Source organism: Chenopodium quinoa, unplaced genomic scaffold (genome assembly GCF_001683475.1).
Source record: "Chenopodium quinoa cultivar QQ74 unplaced genomic scaffold, ASM168347v1, whole genome shotgun sequence".
In the NCBI taxonomy this organism is placed as follows: Eukaryota; Viridiplantae; Streptophyta; class Magnoliopsida; order Caryophyllales; family Amaranthaceae; genus Chenopodium; species Chenopodium quinoa.
In genome coordinates this window covers 2,123,312-2,137,960 of record NW_018742959.1, presented here as the reverse complement: position 1 = coordinate 2,137,960, position 14,649 = coordinate 2,123,312, and the positions used below count along the sequence as shown (strand labels likewise).

General features: G+C 34.4%; 1 protein-coding gene across 2 annotated transcripts in view; it reads left to right on the top strand.

Moving 5' to 3' along the window:
* Positions 1–2,261: 2,261 nt before the first annotated feature.
* LOC110728738 (nicastrin-like) overlaps positions 2,262–14,649 on the top strand; it is a 32,206-nt gene continuing 19,818 nt past the window's right edge. The window contains exons 1-7 of one of the 2 annotated variants that reach the window (XM_021908384.1): positions 2,262–2,527; positions 3,715–3,828; positions 3,965–4,008; positions 4,113–4,227; positions 5,425–5,504; positions 5,596–5,672; positions 6,391–6,468. In XM_021908384.1, the coding sequence (XP_021764076.1) occupies positions 3,993–4,008; positions 4,113–4,227; positions 5,425–5,504; positions 5,596–5,672; positions 6,391–6,468 (366 nt within the window). In that variant the 5' untranslated portion in view covers positions 2,262–2,527; positions 3,715–3,828; positions 3,965–3,992. The remainder of the gene's footprint in view (positions 2,528–3,714; positions 3,829–3,964; positions 4,009–4,112; positions 4,228–5,424; positions 5,505–5,595; positions 5,673–6,390; positions 6,469–14,649) is intronic. The other variant, XM_021908382.1, reaches the window with a different exon arrangement.

Genomic DNA, 14,649 nt, shown 5'->3' with positions numbered 1-14,649 from the left:
CAATCCACCCAAACCTTTGATGCATTCGGCCACCACTGCTCCTCCTAGTGGCCAAAACAAAGGAGTGAGAACAAAATTGAATTTCTCGTCTCAAAAGGCTCGTTCAAAGGAACCAAAGAGAAAGGCTCCTCCTAAACATGCGCAACAAGGGGTGAAGATTATGGAACCTTCACCAAATACTTGTAAGAAGGCTCCAATTGTTAAAGGAAAAGGAAAACTGGTTGCAAAGGCCCCAACCCCTAAATTGAAGAACAGTGTTTGGGTTAAAAAGAAGAGTGAAGGGGAAAGCTCTAAGGTCACTGAAACTACTGCGATGGAAACTACTCCTCTGTCGACTGTGACAATTGATGATATAGTAAAACCTTAAAGTGCTACACAATATGCTATTAGTTTAATTCGAATATAGTGTAATCACTACTATGTTTTATTTTTCAACTTATTATCAAGTTCAATAATGCCTCTTGTTTTTTTTTTTTTTTTTAATTTCGAATAAAAATGAGCTTTATTATATATATTTTTATATGACCGAATCATTGCCTACGTATTTGTATTACGAAATCAGGTCTTTGCATAGTTCTTTGCAATGTTTGTATTACGTAATACGATTTTAGGATCTTCTTTTCTCTTTTTACTCTTTCTTTTACTCTCTTAATTGTTCTTTTAGAATTCTCTCTCTAAACCTTTATTCTTAATTCTACTCTTAATTCCAGATTTATTTTTGGTAACGATTTCTCTTCTCTTAATCTCAATTATTTACTTTATTCTTTTTATCATGTCTTGCTTTATTGCTTTGATTAGTTTAATTTCTACTATGTGTGAGTAGTTTTATTTCTAGGGTTTATGGGGATCCATAAATAATATGAAGGGGTAATTTATTGTTGTTGATTATCTGCTAGATTAATTTCCTATTGATTGAATTAATGCTCTGTGACTAGATTAGGCCTGATCTTTTATGCATGAGTTTGAAAATATTGATTCGAGATTCGACAGATGAGAATTGATGTTTAGGTCTAGTTTCAATAGGCAGGTTAATTTATAAATGGTTAAGTCGAGATCCGAGAGATGAGATTTAATACCGATAAATTAATTGTGTGATTGTAATACGTAGCGAAAACCCTTTATGATCTGATTAATGTATGCATTGATGATTGATTACTATGTTTCACCCTGGAATATTATTTATTGGTAAACCTATGCCCTAGATCCTTTTAAATATTATTTTCTCCTTATTTTTGATCTTCGTAGTTTAGTTTATTATTTAATATAAATATTGGTTACCTCATAATCTAGATTATATTGGTTATTTAGGAATAGAAAGATCCGTTTCCCTGTGGATTCGACCCTACTTCCCTATCTACATTAGTTAGAGGATTTAGGTATTACTTTTGATTTGGGGATACGACTTTACCCTGTCAGCAGATCCACCTTCTTTGGTGGAAACAACCTTCAAATCTGGGCTGTGAGGTGGCGGAACAGGCCTTTTAGACCCAAAAAACTTTGTCGGCTTCTTATCCTCGTCGTTTGAGATGTATTCAGCAAGCTTCGCCCCTACAATCTTCCTCCTAGCAATTACAGAAGCACGACGGAGCGACTTCATCACACCAGAACCACGACGAGGTATGTACGTGGTTGCCTCAGGTTTAGGTGGGGATCGTGTGGATCCAGAAGAAAGGGACTCATTGCTTACTAGTTCTATTATTTTTGGTTGAGAAGAAGACATTTCAAGAGTGAATTAAGGTGAATCGTTGTAAAAAACCCAGAAGATGAAGAGAGAGAAAGGGGAAAGATCCCAGTTATTTTGAGGAGAAAGAGGAGGCGAAGAGGAGAGAGAATAAGAGAGGACGAGAGTGAGAGATTTAAAAAGGTAGGGTTTGAGAGGGGGGTGTGATTTCTAGAAAAAATTTCCAGAATTAAATTTTCCCAGCCATTTTCCAGAATTGAATGCGGATTCAATGAAGGTGGTTGGGAGATGAAAGAAATTAAAGGGAAATGGGGTAAATTTGGTGGGAGTAGTTAAATTAATTAATTAAATCATCAAACAAGCAAATGAAATTAGGAGTGTTAATAAAATAGATTAGGAAAAAAGTAAGGGCATATATGTCATATAATAGGCCAAAAGTTACCAAATAAGGAATTTTTTTTTTGTTGCAAGTAATTTGAACCACCCAAAATGAAAATTGTTGTAACTAAAATGAAGCGGAGGTAATATAACAATGCGATAATAATAATAATAATAATAAAATCTGCTTGCTGAAATCTACTTTCTCAGTTGAAATCTTACTCAGCAATTTTTGTTGATAATCGAGAAAAACCCTAATTTCTCAGCAATTCTGATCATCAGCAACATTTCCACATACAAATTTCTTTAGGATAAGTTGACTTCTCAAGAACAAATGCAAATTACAATGGTGTAAGGATTGGATGCTGCTATTATCTTTGACGATTTCAAATCCTTCAATGGCGTCTTACTACAAGTGTTCGTGTCTGTTCATATGTTTTCTAGCTCAGTTTTCCGTCTCTTTCTCAGGTGACTGTGTTGCTGAATTTGCTTGATTAATTACGAATTTTAATCATACTTGTTTATTGTAGTTGTTGATATATCTATTGATTGATTGATTGTAATAATTTTAATTCATTTTTAGGTCTATTTTATTTGCTAATTTGATTGTAATCTGAATAAGAATTTCACGCATTTTAATGAACCAAAGTTTAGGCATAATGATTGAAATGTGCAGTAGATGATACTAAATTTTTGCATACATAAATTGAATACCAAAAGTGTACTTGGAACACAAATCTCGTTTGCAATTTATGGAGTAAGACACTTCGGCCGAAAATTGCTACCAATTCTCATCAAGTAGCTGCTGTTCGAATTCCAATCAAAGATAAACAATATTCGGAGATAGGTTTAGCAAGCCTTAGACAAACAAAAGTCCAAGTTTCACTTTAGATAAGAAAATGATGATTCTGCTGTATGATTCTTCTCGTGATTAGCTTTTTTGCACGGGGCATAATTCACATATAACAATCTAACACGCTGCTTTCTTTGATTCCTACGCTAATGTGTACGTGGTTGCTTGAATTAGAGCAAAAAACGTTCATTCCAATCACCATTTAAATGTGCAAAGCTAGCCAATATTTGAATAATCTAGTTATGTAAGCTGCTTGCTCGTGCATCTCCTACTTCTGTGCTTTTATAACCATGAAGGTGGGTAGGGAGAAGTTGCTTAAAACGAAATGATGAATTATTTTTGTACTTTGGCGGCGTTAATGTGCTGGGAAGTGGCCTTAAAATTGCTGTATGTTGAGTTTGGTTATGACATACGATAACATTGGTAAGACTATGCAAGCAAGTTGTAAAGATAAGAAAGCTTAACTGATTATGTGGACATGGAAAGAAGCGAACGCATTCCTACCAAGGTATATGAGACATTGGTGTGGTACTTAAAACTTTGAATTGAGGGAAACAGAGTAAAGACCATAAACAAATGGGAAAACATCTGTTTGTATTGGGAATGACCTGTTTATTTGTTATCTTGGACATAGTATCATGTATGTTTTTCAACTTGGTTCCTAGTAAGTTTTGTTTTCCGCTATTAGTTTCTTTCCTCTTCTATTGCTTGCTTATTAATTTCTTTAATGAAAAAGGATTGCAAAGAAGTTGTTATATCCTTACTAACTTCTGGGACTATGATTGCAAATAAACAACTTCAGGGCAGATCAACTCATTAAATTCAGTTCCTGATCTTGAGAGGTCAATGTATAAAGTGATTGATGGATATCCTTGCGTGAGACTTCTGAATCTTTCTGGGGAAATCGGCTGTGCTAGTAAGTATTCTTTGTCCTGAATGATATTTCCATTGTATTTCCATCTGGCTTATTGTCCCAACTTAATAGAGCGGTTGAGACTGATTAATGGTATTTACGTTTTCTCGGAAAATAACTCACCCACCCCAATGAAAAGGAAAAATAAAGGAAATAAGACCGAGAAGATGGAAATAAGAAAAAGTAAGGGAAATAAAAGTGTAAATTCTCTCTACCCCAGTTGTTTACATTACTCGGATACTAAATTTCACTTGTCTTATAGAAGGTGTTTTAACTTATGTTTCTAGATCCTGGACGGGATAAAGTTGTTGCTCCTGTTGTGAGGTATTGTGATGGTGTTGTGATACATCAGCTGTCTACCATCCTACTCTCGGTGGATGCAGTTCAAAGTTTCTTTAACCGGTATATGCTCATCTTCTGTAGCTTGCTGTTAAATTTCCCTTTTGTGCTTGGTCGATTTTTAACCTCTAAAATCTTCCTGAATTAAGATCTCTCTTTCTCTTCCCTCTCTTGACATTATTGAGCTCAAGTGATTAGAACAAGGCTGAGTCTTGACAACTACGGCTTTTATATATTTATTTATTTATTTATTATATTATACTTAGGAACAAGCTTGCAAATTGTGGCTTAGATTTATGCTACCACAATTTCATCACTCATTTTTGTCCAATTTTATTAGACTATTTGTATTACCTCGATTTGGTACATGAGACAACCAAACAATTGATGAAGACAAATTTCCTTCAATTTGATAAATTGAATCAGACACTTCCTAAGTGTGTCCGTGTTGATACCTGAATGCATAACCCCCCTCTAGACTGCCAAATGGCTACACGCCTACACTCTTACTTTGTTGTATATTTGGAGGCTGTGCTGTTCTTTTCTGTCAAAACTGGCTACTTTCAAACACATTATCGTATGTTTTTTAGTGTCAATTTTCATTTTCAAAATGAAGTGTCAATTGTATGTATTTCTCAATTCTGTTTTCTTCACAATATTCTGTCATTCTCATCAACACAATTGCCTTAAAAGCATGTATTTTGAGCTTAATCTTAATGAGTAAAATCTAAAAGCTTTTGGCTGGACTATTATGACTTCCTTTGAAAATTTCTCAATATGTCTGGGGTTTTTAGAATAATCTGGTACCTTCCAACTTGGTTTCCCTTGACCAGCCTTCTTAAAATAAATAAATAAAATAACCTTGACCTTTGCAAACCTTTCAAAAAGTTATTCATAACTTATTGTGAATGCGTCCTTGGAACTTCCTTTCATGGTTATAATGTGTTTGTGTTTGACCTCTTAAAAGAACAAAGGCAAGATTTTTGATCCCCCCCCTCCAGAGTGAATATATGTACGATATAATCTATTTTCATTAATGGATTTGGGAATTTTTTTCAATGATGCATGATGCTGTGGGCTATTTCACTTTATTTTGGTCTGTTTCATATGTACCTCTTCGATATTGATAGCATTTAGTTGATGAAATTCCCATGCTACTTTTTGGCTTTTGTCTTATTATTGAATCTGTATTAACCCACAAAGGAAATCTGGTAACTCTTAATTTGCTGACATTTGTATTTGTGTGTTTCTTGCACTTAGAGTAACTACAGATGTTGATTTTGTAAGGAACATTGGTGGTGTATTAGTTGAGGCAGAATCCAATAAAGAGAAGTTGAAAGGTATGCATTGCCATGATTTTCAGGAAACTGACAGTTTGAGAAGTTTAATGTTTTTTGTTTGGTAGATTACAAGCAGTTTTGATTCTTGCAGGATTTTCTCCTGATGAAAAATTTCCTCAGTCCAAGTTTTCTCCCTACAAGAATCTCACTTATGAATGGAATCCTAATGTATGGTGTATTCTATCATCTTATATTTTTCTATTTCATTTGATGTTGCAGAATTATTTGAAACCCTTAACACATAGAATGCCATTTATATAAAGAACAATGACAGAAGAACCTAAATGCTAGCAAAAAGGGCATTACAGTGTGTAGAAGTCAGCAGTGAGGTTGGAATATATACAATCTATCTTGGTTAGTATGGAGTATAGTATGCTGTAATACTACGCATGTATCGTGAATGTATTAAGAGATAATAATAAACTAGAAGGGTGCTCCCTTGGCAAAGATCCCTTCCATGTATCACTGGATGGTCATTGAAAAAGCAAAGGTACAAGAATTTAAACAGGGTTACTTAAATAATGACATTTTTGCAATTTATTTAAAAATGATTCAGAGTTTACTTGAAATAGCATGCGTAGATGACTTGACAAAATCAGATAACTTTGGTGGCTTTTGACCAGAAATCAGGGGAAGTGGCTATTCACTGACAATTTTTAATGGTTGATATGTTTTCAGAATTATATTTCTAATAAAAAATAAACTCAAATTAATATTTTTTTATTTATGTTCAAAATATTTTATAGGACTGTATGTATAGACTTGTAGCCAATTTGCCGATGTTAATGTAGGCACAATCAGTAGTACCAAAGGGTCATGCTTATTGTCATTTCTCAATTATCTTTTTTGTCCACGAAAGTTACTCTATACTATTTGTTTTTATCAGGGATCAGGCATCATGTGGCACCAGTACAATTTCCCTGTATTTTTGCTATCTGAAAACAATACGTCAATCTTGAAGGAGGTAAATTTCTTACCTATACTTTTTCGTCTGACATAGAGTGATAATACTATTATTATGAAACTTATATTTTCTGATTGGAAGTTCTACTTTGATAGTGTGACACAAATGTACATTGTGTAGCAAATCTTTTATATTTGACGTATGAGTGCACATTTGCAAGTATACAACTAATTAATGTTTGTGTAAAAAAGGGTTGCCAAAACTGGAATAAAGTAAAAAGTGATTCAAGCTTTTTGCAACACGCACAGTAATATATTGTGACAAAACTGGAAAGACTAAGGGACGATTAAAACTATATATAATTCTCATTGTGGTAGAATGGTAATTATGGAATAGCTTAACGGCAGACTCACACAAATTTTTTCCATAAATAAGACTAAGAGATCAATCGAAACCTTACAACTTGTTCCACTCTGAAATCCGAGAGATCATAGAAAGGACGGAGGGAAGAAACGTAATCAGCTGCTTCTTTATGGCTTAGAAGTATAACTTTTTCTATTTTGATTTTCAACTCTTTAGCTGCTAGTAGATTTCTTCCTAATGTGCTTGTAAATGATCTTGCATTGCTTCATGCATTGCAGCGTTTACTTAAAAGTTCTAACTATAATCCCCTTAACAGTGTTTAAAAAAGCGCACCTAGGGGGTAAGTGCTTACTTGGTCCGGTGAGGCGTTTGTGGTTAGGCGCAGGTGGAGCGCTCCTGAGGCGTGCTCGATTCACACAAGAGGTGCATCTGATGTGAACTTCAGCCAAAATTTTTAAATTATTCATATAGTGTGCCTCACTTCAAAGAGGCGCACCTAACCGCAGCTAAACCCCTCTTTGCTTCAATGCTCCTTGAGTTTTTTTTTTTTTTTTTTCTTTTTTTCCATACATTGCTCCTTAGTGTACATTTGTTGAGTGAATGGAGTCAAAGTAGTATTAGAGCCTTGTTAGAGGCTATGGGTCATCATGTGCTCTTCGAATTTGATAACAATTAGGAAATGCTTCATAGACCACCAAAGCCTGTGATTTACTCTCTACAAAATTGGAAAATTTGAATACTTCAGTGTCTAGTACTTGGTAGATTTAATATTTTGATAACCTTGAAAATTCGACAAAACATAAGATATACCTTCATACTACTGGTTACACAACTAGTCTCCCTAGAACACTATTCATGCTACTTTAAATTCGAAGTGCTTGATTATTCTCCACCCAAGAGTACTCCTGTCGAAGGAGTGACCAAGTGGTGTGATAATCGGAAAATTTATAGAAAGTTACATAATTCTTAAAAAGATTTAAGATATGAACTGCTACTCTGAAATAGCTATCCAAAGGTTTTGCTGTAAGAAGTTTGACCCTCATCATGATTATATAAAGAGAAGAGAGTCAATGTGGACTTCTCTATGGCCAAAGTATTCAGATCAAGGAAGTGGCAATTGTGGTTTTGTACCTATAGCTGAGTCAGTTGCTTCAATCTCCATTACATGGCGGCTAGAGATGTAAATAATCACGTGAAAAACTGACTTAACCCGAGCCGACTTGTACCTAAACAATAGGAGATATCAGTGATTTGTAACTTGACCGAACCAAACCCGAAGTTAACCGACAGCTGATTTGATAATCTTTAATCTAAACCAAACTTGCACCTATTAAACATCTGAAACTGATTATATAACCTGATGCAATTTGCTATTCGATTGATTTGTGATGATTTGTAGATCGATTTTGTCACCACACATTGTTACCCAGCCTAAATTAACATAAAATTTCACATCGACATGATCTATTCTTACCCAACCCAAAATAAGTGAAACAATATAAACATTGAGGATAATTTAATTAGAACTGTTTGATAAATATACATTGCAAATTTTGGTTCAACAACATATTTAAACATTTTCTTCCGATAATATACCTCTCGCTTGCGGTATAATTTTGATAACATGTTATTAATGCTTGGTCCAAACCGTCCAATTATGGAATTATAAGTGTAATTATATAATTTTGACTTGATTTGGCTTGCTATTATTCAACCCAACTAAAAAATGGTTTGAATTGAAAGATATCTAACTTTAACCTGAATTATCTGCCATAAACCCACTCCAAACCCAGCTTGATACAACTTGAAACTAAAATTAAACCCGACACGAATTTTACTCAGATGAACCGGACCTGCACTTTAGAGCATCCCCACTAGTGAGCAAAATAAAGTTTCCTCATTCTCTCTCTACCCACTTTCTCTATCTTCCCAACCAAATTTGCTCATGAGCATTTTTTGTGAGCAAATTTTATCCCACTAGTGAGCAAAAAAAAATGCTCATCAATCTCTCTTACTTTTTCACATACCCCACCAATATACTTCTCTCTCTTACACATCACCCTATTATTAATTATGTTTTGGTTAAATGAAGTTTTAGTGCTACTAATTACAATTATACTATTATTTAACTTAATACAATTATTAAATATTAATTCATAATATTGAAATTTTTGATGCTAAACAATTATAAATTTAATGCAGCATAATATTTTATTGGCGTACGATTACATTTAATACATACTACAAACCAATAACGAACCTAGATTTTTAACCTACGATTACATAAGACTATTAAATTGTAATCTTATGACAAATTAATTTTTTTTACTCATTAATAGAACCATATTTTTGCCAAATGTGTTCCACTAAATCTGCTTTTAATTGAACATGAGTGTCTCTATCACGTAGTGACATTCTTCTCTGGATGTACGTGTCGAAATCAACGTTTGGCGATCGGCCAGAATTCAAAAGGCTCGTTGTTGTTAACTGTAGCACTTGTAGTGGGTCTTGTAATTTGCGGACGATCTTGTTCATAGTACCTTCTTAAAACTTCGGCCCGAGTATAGTTGTGTCGTTCATCTTCGACAATCATGTTGTGCATAATGATACAAGCTTTCATTATGTCACACAATATGTCTTCGTTAAACGCAAGGGAGGGTTGTCGTAGAATGGCAAGCCTAGCCTGTACAACCCCAAAAGCTCGTTCAACGTCCTTCCGAGCCGCAGCTTGTTTATTATCAAATAATTTATCCTTCTGCAGTTCAGGAAGTGTTATACCTTGAATAAAAGTAGCCCATTAATGAATTTGAGGTGCCCGACCATGAAGAACATCATCAAAGACGGAGAACGGTAAAGGACATTAAGATCATTACAAGATCTCGGGATTCCAAAGAATGTATGCCAAATCCATAAATCTTGATGTGCAATGGCCTCCAGAATGAGGGTTGCATTTTTATTACGGCCTGCGTATTGCGCTTTCCAAGCCATAGGACAATTCTTCCACTCCCAATGCATGCAGTCAATGCTACCTATCATACCGGGAAAACCTCGCATTTCATTTTGATGCAAGATTCTCATTAAATCTTCGTTGGTGGGACTTCTAAGATATTCAGCTTCAAAATGTCTAATAACCCCTTGACAAAAATGTTGTAATGCCGATCTGGAGGTAGTTTCGCCAATGCGCAGATACTCATCCACGACAGGCATCGTATGCCAACATTCTAATTGCAGCGGTGCATTTCTGCAACGGTGATAACCTAAGCTTTCCGGCTGCATTCCTACGCTGTTGGAAGAATTGATCCCCCTCGACCACCTTGTTCATAATCTTACAAAACAAAGGTCGTTGCATTCGAAATCTACGCGGAAATTGTTTGTCACTATAAACTGGATTACTCGCAAAGTAATCATGAAATAATTGAACATGCCCATTTTCCATATCTCTTATATCCGTAGCCCCTCTACGCACGCTTTGGAACACATTCAACATCGAATACGAGTTGGGGTTGTGTTTGGTGGTTAGACAACAAAGTTGGTAGATGGGCTGTGACAAATTCGTTAACTAAATGATCAAATTCTACGTATTGGTCGAATCAGACGAGCCGGAGGTTGAGCTAATGGAAAACATTGTGTTTGCTTGTTACTTACGGGTGTTTGGATATTTTTGAGGAGTTAGATTATGATGTGTTTGCATAGATGGTATCACTATTATTTATAAGCATGAACTCTCATGAATGACAATTCCATGAGTGATGAAACAAGATTAACAATTCCATGAGTGATTAAAGATAGTAAGACAGAAAATAATCTTTGACTATTCAAAATATAAAAAGACAACTGACATGAAAGACATATGAGTATTCAAAATATAGTAAGACAAGGGACATGAATACAACTAATTAAAAATAAACTAATTAAAGATTAACTAATTAAAGAAATCTAACATGAGAATACAACTAATTAAAGATAAACTAATTAAAGAAATCTAACCTCAGAATACAAGTAATTAAAAATAAACTAATTAAAATTGAACAAAATAAAGATAAACTAATTAAAGATAAATTAACTATAGAAATCTAACCTTAGAATACAACTAATTAAAAATAAACTAATTAAAATTGAACAAAATAAAGATAAACTAATTAAAGATAAACTAACTAAAGAAATCTAACCTCTGAATACAACTAATTAAAAATAAAGTAATTAAAATTGAACAAAATACAGATAAACTAATTAAAGATAAACTAATTAAAGATAAGCTAACTAAAGAAATCTAACCTCAGAATACAACTAATTAAAAATAAACTAATTAAAGAAATACACTCATTTTCTACCGTAGACTAATTGAAGTAACTCTTCCTTGTGGGCCTCGGAGTGAGTGGTGTTGTCCTTGCTAAAAGTGATTGAAGCATATCAAAATTCAGCTTCTTCTGTGCTAAATCAACTTGTTTTTTCTTCTTCTTTTCCTTTGCTCTATCAAGTTCCAACCGTTGTTGTCGTAAATTCGCCTCCCTTTTTCTAACCTTAGTACACGCCTTTATTTGTTTACTAATACTCAATCGTTTTTTTGACACCGTCTAGTCGTGGTAATCCTCCGGACATAAATCCATCATTACGGATTTCATTCTCACTCTCCGCCCTAGACCTTTTCCCACTTCCATTGCTATCTTCCTCATCATCGGCACCGCAACTTTCCTCCTTTGACACACCCCATCTTTGTTTAGTCCTCCACTTTGGATCTTTATTAACCATTTCCACTCCATGTGGAAATGCAAAATTATGTTGTGGATTAGAGGAGATATAAAACTTGGAAGCGTTTTTAATTCGATCGGCTTCGTTGTAACCACTTCCGCTTTCGGAAGATTGCCCGCCTCCTCATAGCAACTAGTCCACTGTAGCAAATCAGCTGCCATTCTTCTCCAATGTGTCTCTAAACTCTTCATAGGTCTTGGCAGGAGAATATGCGGTTTCTCAGCTTGTAGTTTACAGTAAGCTCCATGAACTTTTCGCCATATTTCGGATGCCTTTTGGCTCGTACCACGAAGCGCATCATCACTTAGTTCAAGGTAGAACCCAATTAGAGCTTCATCCTCAGCAACCGACCAAATGCAACTCGCTTTAGCAAGTGGTTGATTGGTCGGAATCCTTGGAGGTGGTGGAGGGTACTGTGGTGTCTCCAAAACAACTTCTTCTTGGTTGACATTGTACTCAGAGTTGCTTCCTTCGGTAACGAAAGGAGTTTGTTGCTCAAAATAAGTGTTTTCAATATTAGGAATTTGTGGAGGTGTTGGTTGATGAACAAAATATTGAGAAGAAGGGTTTCTTAATCATTCTAGGAATAATTGAAAATTGGGACTAGTGATGAAATCATCACCTAAATCAGAAAAATGTTGAGCAAGTTGATTGTAATTAGGGTTGTTTGGATCCATTAAATTGTATAATAAATTAACAACAATAATAAATACTTAAGAGGCACCAAAATTAAAATAAAAATAACGTTAATAACGTTTTAAAAATTATTTGAGTACTACAAAAAGTAATTAACTATATATATATATATTTTTTTTTTTTTGAGGAAAAAAGTAATTAACTATAAAATAAGAACCTTTTTGAACTTTATATTAGAAAATAAAAAATTAATCTAACTAGACTTGGGAGTAAAAAAAATAAAGAGTTTATTTTGGATTTTCGAAAGTAAAACAAAATATTGTAATTAAAATATCATTAATAACGTTTTAAAAAATATTAGAGTACTAAAAATATTAATTAACAATAATAAACCAAAAAAAAAAATTAACCTATCTCAACTTTATATTAGAAAATATGAAATAAATCTCACTAGAATTGGGATTAAGAGTAATATAGAGTGTTTTTGTGATTTTTGAAATTATACCAAAATATGTCAAAATGAATCTCTATTTGTAGAGAAAAAAAAAATTATAACCTTTATTTATATCATTGATGAATTTTTATTTTTTTATTTTCAATTATTAAACGACCAAATTACCGTTTAAAATTAATTACCGTTTCAAAACGGTAACAATTGTTGATTGGAGGAACAAGCTGACAGGACGAGTGTATTAAATTCCGCGCCCCTCTCAGCGGCTGTATTTAATTTTTTTTTGCTTTTCTCCCTTTAAAATGCGTCGTTTTGGGGATTGCTCTTCACAAAGCATACCCAAAACGCGTCGTTTCGAGGGTGTGAAAAGCAAAAAAAAATAAGCGGCAGATGTGAGAGTTGCTTGGCCCCACGTTTTTACTGTTCACCTTCATTTTTGCTCATAGGATGAGCAAAATCAATTATGCTCATGAGCATTTTTCCATTTGCACATTGATGGGGAAGCTATAAATCCATTTTTGCTCATGAGCAAAAAAATGCTCATTGATGGGGATGCTCTTAGAAGACAAAAGACATAACATGACCCTCAGGTCATATTGACTTGAATTCCCGAATTAATAGGTCTAATGCCGGGGGGGGGGAGGGGAGTGGCATTGCCGCATTGGTAATCACATGTCACTGCTGGCAGGTAAACCGAGGCATTGTAAGGATTTTGATCTCCATTCTATAGTCTTTTTAGGGATACCTCTTTAATAAGTCTTTATAGTTGATGAGAGCTGGTAAATTGTTTGAGCTGTACCAACGTTACAAGGTTCGCGGTACGTTGCTGCGAATCGCGACCTGATTCGCTCGTACCGGAACACGGTACAGACGCGACTTAGTTCGCCGGTGGTCGCGACTCAAATCGCCGGACTCTGCGACCCGATTTCGTAGCTTGGAACGTGTAAAAACTCGGCCGTGATTTTGTGAAGACTCCATTGTTAAGCCTGTTGCAGACTTCAAAGAGAGAGAGAAGGGACAAGGCTACTAGGGTAGGTAGAGGGGGAGTTGGGTGGGACAGCTGTCCCCATTTTGTGGTTTCTTTTATTTTCATCTTTTATTTATTTCTTGACTTTTTGACCCCACTAAAGAAAGTCACGTGATGATTTAGGGGATTTCAATTTTCTTTTTCATTTTTTAAAATTCCACTACTTTTAATTTTCCATTTAAATTTAAATTGTTATATTAGTATACTAATATAAAATAATTGGATAGATGACAATTAATTTAGAATTTAAACTTTTTTTTTTTAAAACATAATGAAGAGTAAACGTTATTTCACTAAAAAGTACAGTATTAGATTTTTAAACACATCGTATCCATCGTACCGGATTCATACATGGTAACGTACCACGTATCCGTTTCTGTACCGCGTTTCGAATCGTATCTCGTACCTTGTAACGTTGAGTTGGACACAAATCTGTTTCATTGGAAGAGGTATATGGGTAACAATGAAGCTGAAATTATAAGAGTTTCAGATGTTTCTCGCCATCAACAAAAAGGGGCACTTTTTTCCTATTCTCTTTTCCTACAAACCAATTTCTAGACTCCAGATCTCTAGGTTAGATTTTCTTCCCCCCCCTAACAAAATAAAATGCAAGGAAATGAAAGTATCTTAAAATTGATTGATAAGAATATATAAAGCAATATAGCTTTTGCATCCTTTGAATCTCTTCAAAGCTAATTTTAATGTCTCCACTTTCTTAAAGGAAGAGTCTTTCCTCCAATGATTGTGACCTTGAGGGGTATAATTTCCGTAACAAATTAGATATGATGTGATTGTTTAGAACTTACTAGCATTCACATTTGTCTCATCTAAATAACCTTTTTCATCCCACAGGCTAAACTCAGTAGGTTGTTAAGACAGTTTGGATTGTGTCAATCCCTTTCCGCATGGAAGAGGTTGTTTTTTATAAAATGGATACATACGATACAAATTTATTTCTCTTTTAGACTTGTACAATGTTGAAATCTTTTCCCTTCATAATATTGATTTTTAAAAA